The 12,253-nt window shown below is 45.7% G+C and overlaps 1 protein-coding gene across 2 annotated transcripts in view; it reads left to right on the forward strand.

The window, feature by feature from the left end:
- cdkal1 (CDK5 regulatory subunit associated protein 1-like 1) overlaps positions 1–12,253 on the forward strand; it is a 300,473-nt gene that overhangs the window by 182,444 nt on the left and 105,776 nt on the right. For both annotated transcript variants that reach the window (XM_080004992.1, XM_080004993.1), the window contains exon 10: positions 1,643–1,788. In XM_080004992.1, coding sequence (XP_079861118.1) covers positions 1,643–1,788 — 146 coding nt within the window. The remainder of the gene's footprint in view (positions 1–1,642; positions 1,789–12,253) is intronic.

Raw genomic sequence — 12,253 nt, forward strand, 5'->3', positions numbered from 1 at the left:
ATCGCTGACGTAGGTTGTATTATTGATCGTCTGTGATTGCGTCACGTGTTTGGTTAATCTGATTGGCTGAAGGCGTTGTCTGTCAAGGCATGGATTCCAATGCTCGCTGGATTGTGACAGGGACTGTAAAGACCTCGCAAGAATCATCGCAGATCCACAACGGCTGGTCAAAAAGTTTGTTATCCGGTAGATTCCGCGGGCAGCGCATCACATCGACGGGGAGATTTGCAAAGTCCCGTCAGCCACTACTTCACTGGCGTGCGTTAAGCTCATAGTGGCAAAACACCGGTGTCCGACACAAACATCTAATCAACTTCTGTTTTTTCCAACCTATCATTCGATTATTTGGGGGATATTTTGCAGGAAAGAATTGCCCACGAGGCAGTCGGCGATGCGCCTGGCCAGATTCCTTCTCTGCGTCTCCTTTTAAGTTGACGTTGCAATTGTTGGTTGAGGAAAATGTGGAGATTCAACCTTTTGAAGCAAATGACTGAACTAGCTGAGTTACTGAAAACCTTTATTTATTTCTTTTTTTTACTTCTTATTTTTTAATCTCCAAACTGTTCTCCTACCCCCCCCCTCTTTCTCTCTCTTTATCTCCCTTTCCTCTATGGGTTTTTCTTCCTCATCTATAATCTCTCTCCTTCATCTCTAGCCTCCACCTTCTATTTCGGTGTGGCTCCGGACTGAAATGAATTACAAATATCCCATTTTTTCTGTCCCTTCTTTCTCCAACTCTATAACGGTATTACGCTTGGAATAAATAGAGAGTCGGATAAAAATGGAAGGCGGGCGGATGGGCATTCGCGAGGGGGAAACGAGAGAATAATGGGAAAGGGGGAGTGAGCCGGATCCAAGACAAAGCAGGAGAGGGAGCGTTGAGGGAGTTCAGGTGAGAGAGGGGGAGAGAGAGAGAGAGAGAGAGAGAGAGAGAGAGAGAGAGAGAGAAATGAGAGTTCCCGCCGTCCAGATGTGTCCATCTCCTCCCAACAGCTGTCTTGCACGTCCCCAGACGTCAGCGGGACTCTCTTAGGTAACCCGGAGAGCGAGGGTGAGACGGGAACGCTATGAATATCATTACTCCGACCGCACTCCGTATTACGCCCGTCCTTCAGCGGTCGGGGGGGGGGGGGGGGGGGGTTGAGGGGAATCGCTCCATCCCCGCGTTTTCTCACGGGGCGGATCCATGCATTTTAAATGTCATCTGACCAGGGACCTCCAATTTGCCTGTTGGAAGATAAGAAAAGAAGAAGAAAAAAAAAAGGAAATTAAAAAGCAGTCCTGCAAACTAGTTGCGATGTATCACTGGGGGGCCGGGTAGCTGGTGAGAAGACACCACTCCAGGGCTGCTACTTTAAATCCCATGGTGATCAATCCAAGAATATGATGTGCTTCAGGGCTAGTGATCCAAATTTCAAATGGTCTTTTAATGATTCTTTCATTCCATTTTCTTTATTTTTTTTAAAACAGGGCACGCACACACACACACAGAACCATGTACTAATACTATCCCTGTACTATTCACTAATTGTCTTTGGCCAAAAGCTCAATGATTTGATGTGATACTATTTAATATATCTGGCCAGGACACACTGCAAAATGTACCCAAACACCGGCCCTCTCCTGCCCTCCATCTCTGCAGGAAATGGCCAAGATCCTCAACCACCCACGGGTCTACGCCTTCCTGCATGTTCCCGTGCAGTCGGCCTCGGACAGCGTCCTGATGGACATGAAGAGGGAGTACTGTGCCGACGACTTCAGGAGAGTGGTGGACTTCCTCAAAGAGAGGTAAGACGTGGGAGGGAGGGGGAATTACCTCGACGTAACCCGAGCTAGACTGATAGGCCGAGAGACGGACAGGCTGAGGGATAGAAGACAGAGAGACAGGCCGAGGGATTGACGGAAAGAAAGATGGGCAGAGCGACAAGCAGAGGCTTGGACAGACAGACAGACAGACAGACAGGTCTAATCTGTGTAGAAACCGATAGACTAGAGAGCCCAATAGATCTAATGAAATGCAAATCAATGTATGTTTCAATCAACTGCTGCTGATTGCAAACGAACAAACTCCTGTGTGCAGATCGCACGGAGACCACATCATCCAAGGTGCGCTTGTAGTGATTTCATAGCAACAGCAGATGATTAGGTTGGGAGGTGCACGTCAGCTACACTCAAAGCCTCCACCGGCTATGACCGTACCGTAGAGACCTTTGGTGTAAATCCAGCGTGGCTGAAATCAGACTAAGGCCTGTAGTTGTATGAAAGGCATTCCAAGGTTTCTCTTTGTTAGGTGTGTTGTTTGGACTTAAGGCTTCTGTTCCTCTGCCAACTCTATGAAAATCACATCTTTTTTGTGTATTCTCCGTCTGACTCTGTGTCACTCAAGCCGCCCGCTGACCGGACCCCATTTTGGGGAGCACCTCCCGACCGTCAACCCTATTATCGATATTATCCTGACGTCACCTTTATCTTGTTCTCCGTCACGTTTCCCTTTACCTTATAAGAGACACAAGTAGCTTAAAGCACAGATTCTTAGTAACTTACTTTGTTGTTTTTTGTTTGTTTATCAAGTGATGTGTGTAAACTTAGATAGAACAAGATATGAAGTGCGTATTTTGGGACTTATATCTGTTCTGGGTTTGCGCCCACATTCTCAGTGGGTGTTGGACTCTGCCAAGGTTGCCCCTTGTCCCCGATTCTGTTTGTGATATTCATGGACAGGATCTCAAGGCGCAGCCGAGGTGAGGAGAGTGTCCGGTTTGGGAACCTCAGAATTGCATCTCTGCTTTTTGCAGATGATGTGGTTTTGTTGGCTTCATCAGACCGTGACCTCCAGCACACACTGGGGCGGTGTGCAGCCGAGTGTGAAGCGGTCGGGATGAGAGTCAGCACCTCCAAGTCTGAGGCCATGGTTCTCTGCCGGAAAACGGTGGATTGTTCCCTCCGGGTCGGGAGCGAGTTGCTGCCCCAAGTGAAGGAGTTCAAGTATCTTGGGATCTTGTTCACGAGTGAGCCGCTGCTCCTTCGCGTCTAAAGGAGCCAGTTGAAGGTGGTTCGGGCATCTGATCAGAATGCCTCCTGGGCGCCTTCCTTTGGAGGTTTTCCGGGCATGTCCAACTGGTAGGAGACCACGGGGTAGACCCAGAACACGCTGGAGGGATTATATATCCCAGCTGGCCTGGGAACGCCTCGGGGTCCCCCAGGAGGAACTGGAAAACGTTGCCGGGTAGAAGGGGGCTGGAGCTCCTTGCTCAGCCTGCTGCCACGTGACCCGGCCCCGGATAAGCGGAGGAAAATGGATGGATGGATGGGTTTGCGCCACACTCAGAAACCAATAATAAAAATGTATATTATCCACAGGGATTAAATGTGGTCAGAGGGCTCAAACCAAAATTGTCCATATAAATATTATAGGAATGTGTCCTTCTTCTAAACATTATGGATTTGACCTCTTCCACTGCACCAAATCTCCTTCAACAGGAGATACGTCGGGAGATTAATCTTTGGGTTTATCAAAGATAATCTTTTGCGCAACATTGGCATGACTCATCCATCAATACGCAAAAAGGATTCGTGAATAAATACATAAGTCTGGCATGATATCACCCTCTGAAAGGGTTTTTCTTTTCTGGTGAAAATAAGTCAGGGTCATTTTTCTGCCCTTTGTCAATCTTTATGTGAGGGTGCACCTAAAGAAATCCATTATTGCCAGCCACAAACCTCTCATATCTATGTATTTATTTATTTTATTATTGTTTCGTAATCACTTAGTGTTTATTTTATTGCTTATTTTTGATCGGCTTACAGCATCCCCTGCATTAAAATGTATATGTTTACGAGCAGAGGGGAGCTGGAGCCAGGAAGACCAGTTACATCACAAGTATACAGAGCGGAGAAAGGAATTTGCAGGACAAACACTGACATGATGAGTTCACGTCGTACATTCTTTTAATATGGATGCAGACAGAAGGATTGTAGCATATCCAGGTCTGTATGCATTTGGTTGTATATTAGAATAAAGAAAATCTTCTCCGTCCGATTAAAGCATTGACATGGTCAGTGCCAATGTAATTTACTATATGTTGATCTTTAAATCTTCCAGTGAGGCGAGTTTGAACTTTTTTTTTTTTTTTTCATCTGTTTTAATGTTATTTGTTTGTATTTATACTTTTTTTTTTTCCGCCCCGTTCACTGCTTTCAATGGCCCGACGCCGAGGGCTATTTGAAAAGACTGTGGTTGAATCTTGAAGGCGCAGTAGTTTAGGAGTGGTGATAATGCTCAGGGACCTTTTTGTCGGCTTCTCTCCCAGTTTGTGTGTGTGCATTACCATCGACGTGAGAGATGGAGTGCTCGTTTACAAGATGTAAAATCGTGAGCTCTAATGTAATAGTACATGTGTATTTCTTTGTGTTTACCATGCTTTGAGGCCCCCCCACCCCGAGGGAATTACAAGGCAGATTATCAAAGTCAAACTCCTGTCAGCGAGATAGTGAGTATATCTTTCCATCTGTGAGTTATGGTGATACTTGATGGAGGCCCTTCTTCTCACTTCCAAACGAGGGTGATTAGACTGTTCGCTCCTCGATGCTCTCAAGTGTTCCGTGTGTAACGAGTCGCTGTCAGCTGCAAGTTCTGGCTTTCTTCGCCCTCTTCTCCACCTCTCATCTCCAAACATTTATTCTTGCAACCTTGCATCCGTGCATATAAAACATCTTATTTTCTTGTGCTCTGTGCCTCTATGTCCAGTCTGGTTTGGTTTCCAAGGCCACAAATGGAAATCCTGTCTTTTCACAAGCCGGCTTTTGGGGGCGGAGGGGACTGGCATTCTTTTTAAAATGCCCCCCCCCGTGAAAGAGACGACTGATAGGCTGCTCTCTGCCTCAGACAATGTAGATACCTGTGTGTGTGTGTGTGTGTGTGTGTGTGTGTGTGTGTGTGTGTGTGTGTGCGTGTGCGTGTGTACAGAAAGACGGCCAGACCAATACTTAGGTCTGTTGGCTTCATGTTTTAAGATACTGTCCTCCTCCCTTTTCCTTGACCTTCCTCACCCTAACACAGACCCACCAAGAATGAAAGACGGATTTTTGGCTGTCCTTGTATTTTTTGATTTTGTCAAATCTTTTTCCACCTGTCTGTCTTTGAAGCACTCTTGACTCTTATCCCCTTTTTTAATGAATACATTCATTTTTAAATTAAAAATACAACAACTCACCATTGATGGATTTAATGAGCGCAGTGTTGCTGGTCACCCTTTTTTTGCCAGCGCATCAAACTCTGGTGCCATTTTGTTTGTGGAAATTGGTAGGACAGCGCTCAGGTGTTGATCAGTAAGCCAGGCTCTATGAAGTGTTTTGTTTATGTTCATCACACTGAACGTCTGTTCACACACATAGGTAGATCCAAATAACACCGGCATCTTCTGTGCCAACTGTCGGATGTTTGAAAACTTTGTCCAGTTTGACGGAGTTGAACTTCTCCTTTAGGACAGAGTCAGACTGGAGATCAATCAGCTCCAACTGTAATTCCTGCGTTGCTGCCTCATCATCCAATGACAGGGGACATGACACCAGCTGAAGTGACTCCTCAAACTTTTCAAAATCAGAGAATCGACGGCAGAATTCTCCGTGCAGGTTGTCCAGCAATTTACTGTATTTGCTGGCATGTTGGGCGGGCTTCTTTCAGCAGTGCTAGCGTGGGAAAATGCGCAAATGATTTGTTTGTCATTTCTTTGGAGAACAAAGTCAATTTTACCCTGGAGGCTTATCACATTTGAATACGTGTGGTATACAAACTGATCTTTCCTTTGTAGCTTCACCTTCAGCTCATTCATGTGTGCCAGCATGTCCACAGCCAACGCCAAATCAGAAAGCCAGTGTGTGTCTTTGAGTTCGAGAAAATCATCGTCTTTCCCCATTAACTCCAAAAATGAGCCAAAATATTTTGCAATCCAATTTTTGTTGAAAACCCGACACTCGCCATCAATTTTGGGCCTTTTTTGTCCGCTCATTTTGCTATGGGTGATGCATATGTGATGATCAGGGAAGGTGAAGAAGAGTCACTTGACATCAGAGAAAGCCTGGCAATGCGCCATCTTGTTGTACCATTAAGCATTACGGGAGAATAACAGTGAAATCAATACTACAAATTTAAATATATTATCGGATTGTTGTTAATGTAAATGCCTCGTGGGCTGGATTAAACAACGCCACGGGCCGTAGTTTGCCCACCCCTGATATATATTGTATGTAGTACAGTAAATATAGTATATATACACTTACCAGCCACTTTATTAGGTACACCTTCCTCGTACCGGGTTGGACCCCCTTTTGCCTTCAGAATTGCCTTAATTTTTCGTGGCATAGATTCAACAAGGTGTTGGAAACATTCCTCAGAGATTTTGGTCCATATTGACATGATAGCATCAGGCAGTTGCTGCAGATTTGTCGGCATCCATGATGCCAATCGGGAGATTTGGCATCCATGATGCCAAATCTCCCGTTCCACCACATCCCAAAGGTGCTCTATTGGATTGAGATCTGGTGACTGTGGAGGCCATTGGAGTACAGTGAACTCATTGTCATGTTCAACAAAGCAGTTTGAGATGATTTGAGCTTTGTGACATGGTGCTTTATCCTGCTGGAAGTAGCCTTCAGTAGATGGGTACACTGTGGTGATAAAGGGATGGACATGGTCAGCAACAATACTCAGGTATGCTGTGGCGTTTAAACCATGCTCAATTGCTACTAAGGGGCCCAAAGTGTGCCAAGAAAATATCCTCCACATCATTACACCACCACCAGCCTGAGCCGTTGATACAAGGCAGGATGGATCCATGCTTTCATGTTTAATTCTGACCCTGCCATCTGAATTTGCAGCTGAAATCAAGACTCATCAGACCAGGCTACGTTTCTCCAATCTTCTATTGTCCATTTTAAGAAGAAGAGGAATCTTTAATTGTCACACAACACTACAACACATGCACACACACGCATGCACATGCTTTTGGATGGTGGCCAGTGAAATGAGGCCTCTGCATTTGACACATCCTGGTTTGTCCTTCCGCCGGGGGGCAGCCGGGAGCAGTGGGCAGCATTTGTTGACGCGCCCGGGGACCTGGTACCAAGTGCCCATCGCTGGTCAGACGATGATGTGTGCATGTTTTTGGTGGGGGTCCTTACTGATGGTAGGTGGAGGAAACCCCATGTGAGCACGGGGAGAACATGCAAACTCCACACAGAAAGGCGCCTATTTATGAGATAACACACCGGAGCACGGTGCCAACAGCGCCCCAGGCGGGAATCGAACCCAGGACCTTCTTGCTGTGAGGCAGCAATGCAATGATATTTTCTCTTTTTCGGACCATTCTCTGTAAACCCTAGAGATGGTTGTGGGTGAAAATCCCAGTAGGTCAGCAGTTTCTGAAATACTCAGACCAGCCTGTCTGGCACCCAACAAGCATGCCACGTTCAAAGTCACTTAAATGCCCTTTCTTCCCCATTCTAATGCTCGGTTTGAACTTCAGTTAGTCATCCTCACCATGTCTACAAGCCAAATGACAAATGCAATGAGTTGCTGCCATGTGATTGGCTGATCAGCTATTTGTGTTAACAAGCAATTAAACAGGTGTACCTAATAAAGTGGCCGGTGAGTGTATATATATATATATATATATAGTGTATATAGTACAGTATATATAATGTATATAGTATATATTGTGTATATAGTATACAAAGGGTGATGCGCAATGAGATGCTTGACGCTGAGACGCCGCGGTTTTGTAAACAGTGTCCAACACAGACTGGTCAGAGAGCTGGTCGTAAGTCTGAACGTTCGTTAAACAGGTAGGTCCTTAAGTGAGGAGTATCTGTATGTATAACCTTTGAAAATTAAGAGATTTGTGCGATTTTGACGATTGGATGACAAGAAAAATGGCTCAGATAAACCCACTCTTCTTAAATGTACCTGGAAATCCAATACATTTTCTGAATGGTCTAGGTGTCTGGATAGTGGGTCTAGAATTTCATGACATCGGTCATTTATACAGTAAGGTCAAATAAAAAAAAAAAAAATGCTGTCATCACATTGAAATGGTTACTTTGAGGCCACGTTTCATCACACCAGCGTCAGCCTTGTAGCCACACCAGATGTATACAGTTCCATGACTGTTTAGGTACCACAGTGTGCCGAACTAGGGAAAAGAAAGCACGGCGAAAATGATATATTTTTAACTGCATGCAGAAAACTGCGTTTAGAACCCTGAAGCGAACATAGCCGATGTAGCTTATATTTGCCAGGCCTGCCTGTAAAGGTGAGGCTCTTGCGGCTTTAATGAACCCTTCATGATGGGCAGTCTACAAGTCTACAGTGTATTACAATTTTAATGTCATAGATTGAGTCACAACAGCATATTACATTTCTATATTAATTTCTGTCGTCAATTCTATGTCCACACTGTTATTTAGAGAATGAATAGCGTTGCAAAATGAAGAATTATGATTTATGAGTCGCAACATTTTCTTTCAATCCACACACACACACACACACACACACACACACACACACACACACACACACACACACACACACACGTACACACACACCACAACACAGACATACTCTCTTGCCAGACAGGAGGTATCGGGCCATTGGATCTTGTTTACATAAACTACTAGGCCACCCGTGTGTGTATTTGTGTGTGGTCAGAGTTTCTGGCTTTAGTTACACTCACACACACACTCACAGTTATGTGGCGGTTGTCTCCCATGTGAAATCGATACCAGTGCACGCACGCTGCGTTCTGACTGGTTTGGCCCCAGTGTGCCGGGGCCTGTGTGTAGTTGAGACTGGGAGCAGGGCCAGTGCTCCGGACAAGCCAAGGCACGCTCAGCCTGTCCCTCTGTGCTAAGGAAGTGCCAAAGTAGTCTACCAGTCGTTTGTGAGAATAAGTGTCAGCTATTTGTTTTTACACCGTTATTTACATTTGACAAAGATTTATGATCATAATCTACCAAACCAAGGCCTAGTCTTGGATAAAAGACACTTATGGTTGTTAATGTCTTTTAGACATGGGGGATGTTTGAACGTATGTTAAAGTTTGGTTTTCTTTCTTCTCTTTCTAAACATAGACCAGTCAATTTGCGGTTCGGAATCTCAAACAACTCTCCTATAAAAAGAAAAAGAAAGAAAGACCTTCCTCGCATCCCTCCTGCCTGTGTTTCTGTGCGGCGGCTCTGAGTCACAAAGTTGCATTTTGCTGATTCACTCCCTTGTGATCGCCGGGCTGTGGTGAAACCCGAACAATGCGCTGTGTGTGTGTGTGTGTGTGTGGACGCCGGGCGGCCACTCGGGTCACTGCTGTCGCCCGGCCTCACAGATCGCACTCATTTGTTGAACCGTAGAAATCGGAGAGAGAGAGGGGGAGAGGGGGAGAGAGAGAGACAGACGGAGTCGAGCTGTATTTGTTTTTCCTCGGCCACTCATGGGTTAAGGGGGAGGGTGTCGCCTTCTCTCCTTTCTTAAAGTTAGGCCAGTAAAGCCTTTCGGGACTGTCACGTTGAGAGAGGGCTACATAAATAAACTTGACTTGACTCCGGTCAGAGCTTATCTAAGACAGGCTTACAGACAGGCAGGCGCACGCACACACTCACACACACACACACACACACACACACACACACACACACACACACACACACACACTGGGAGGCAAATGGACTCCTTCTTTTCCAAACAGCTGTACGCCAAGATCACTGCAAGAGGTCACCAGGGGTCACATGCCTCTGGGCCTTCCTTATCAGGTGAAACACACACCGGCAGACCTCCCTGCTCGACATTCTTTGGTTGGAAACACCACAGCACTTGAACTCCGCTCTGGAGCCCGGCTTCCCTCCCTTTTTACATGGCTGAAGTTCTTGGTTCTCAGGGTGCCTCTTTCTTGTTGTTGCAGACTGTTTCCATCCGTAGGGTTTCAAAGCTCTTTGAAACAGTTGTCTGGGGGGGAAAAAACAATGACCAACAAAAGTGTTGTGCCCGCAATAAGCATGGCTCTTATTTGAATGAGTTTTTTTTCACATTTGTACATAAACCAGAATTAAAGTGGTAAATATGGAATATTGAGCAGCTGACTTGAATAATGTTAACTTATACTGGACATTGTTATTGTCATTATTCATTATTATTATTATTTTCCTGTTGTGTTTTGGACTCCAGCACGGAAATCCCCCCCCCCCCCCCGCAAAGCAGATGTCACAGATGTCAGACGGCAGCGCTAAAAAAAGTGCCACGGCCTCAAACACGGCACGCTCTGAGTGGCATAATAACCCATTTCTCATTCTCCGGGATGATTGAATTGTTCTCCGCCGTACATAATTCCTCGCATTGGACTGGAATAATTGTTTTATTAAACTGTTAATTGTACTCTGTTCCACCAACATGGACTTTTTTTTCTCCCGGCACAATTTTCTCTGTTCTGCCGTCAATTAAAATCACATCATGAAGTGCAGTACAGTCTTTATGTAATGATGTATGGAGGAAATCCTATTACGCCGAAATAAGACGGTTATAGGCAGAGTGAACGTGCTGTACGGCGTGGCGGCCATGTTGTCTCCGGAGCGAAGTGCCGGGATAGGGCTGCCGGATGTCCCTCGCGCCTCCGGTGGTTTGCTATAACACCGCAGTCTGATTTCCCCAAACTATTCCAAAGGCTTTAGTGTGACTAAACCAAAAGGACAAACTGAGCTAACTTTTGAAAGAAGACGGAGAAGCTTAGGTATTCATTTGCACTATAGTTGCATGGTTGTGTCCACGGGTCCCTTGTCCCTGTTCCCTTGTGTCAGTCATATGTATGTTTTCTTTAGCTGGGTTGGAGCAAATGGATGAGTTGAGGCTTGTTTGCGGGAGAAGTGACAAAGAAATCCAAGATTCAATGTCCAGGGGGCTGGGGAGGGGTGGAGATGCTGAGTGGTCTCCCCTGGGTCAGTGCAGGTTTTGCCCCAAAGGGTATTGTGCTCACAACCGCAAAGCCCTGCTCCCTATCTCTATCGCACACACGTACAGACACAGACTGAACACAAAAATCTAAATGTTCTCTATATATGGGCTAAAGAAGCAATTTCCATGATCAGTATCAGTTGGATTAAGCTCTTCGCATGCTCTGCATTCACCCTTCGGACTAGTTATTGACAATCTGTGCTCTCATAGTACCAACTCATTCGTGCCAAGTACTATTGAGTATCAAAGCGTTTTGTGGCATTCGATGAGCACATTAGGATGAATGAGAAATGATTCTAAAATACATAGCACCATAACACGGAAATACGGTGCAAAAACAACACCAACTCGCTTTTTCTCACTCTCACTTGTTTCTCTCTCGTGTTTTCTAAAAGGCATATTAGCGGGAGGTTATCAGTGTTTGTATTGGCGAGACAGCTGTTGTGCGTCTTCACTTTTTGGTCCTTGGGGACGCCGGGGCCGGTCGTGGGGGAGGAGGGCGGGGTCAGCAGGTGATTGATTTCCTTGACTATAACAGCTGAGCGTTAACAGTGACCCGTAACCTTACAACCTGACCCGAGGCCCTGGCCGGCCCTCATCCAATCCGCCATCAGAATCTCATGTCTCTTTTGATGAGGTGGGGTGGGGGCTGGCACTCACTTTTTAAACTAGAAAAGCAGGATAAATGTAGTTGTAGTTAGTAGTTAGTTCCTCTCGTTCCTTCTGGAACATTGGGCGACGAGTCCCCACCATTTGCTCCTTACCAGAATGGCTTCTTCTCGTCGTTTCCGTAACATGCATGTTTTTACGGGGTGAGGTTGTTAACCCCACGTCCAACCCCCAACCTGGAGGACCGGGTGCTGACTTACCCGTGTCACCAAGGCATTCTTGGCAGTGCTGACTTACGTTATTTTGGTTCACGTATACCAGTGTTTTGCTTCATATTTACCGGTGTTTTGGTTCATATCTACCGGTGTCTTGGTTCAAATTTCCCGGTGTTTGGTTTTCCTTGCGCTGCGATCGCGTCTTCCGTCCTCCTGCGCTCGTGAGCGTGGCTTTATTTATCGGGCTTATTTTCTGGTATTGCCATTAGTGATCCATGAATAGCACATAATTAGGAAATCAAAAGATATCTTCATGGATTTTCTTGACACGACCCACGTTTAATTGTAACGGCTACTATGGGCTCATTTTGATTAATTTAAAAAATAATTGAACCTGCCCGTTGAGCCTGAAGATCTAAAGCGCAGAGCAGCAACTCTT

Source organism: Zeus faber, assembly GCF_960531495.2.
Source record: "Zeus faber genome assembly, chromosome: 8".
Taxonomy (NCBI): Eukaryota; Metazoa; Chordata; class Actinopteri; order Zeiformes; family Zeidae; genus Zeus; species Zeus faber.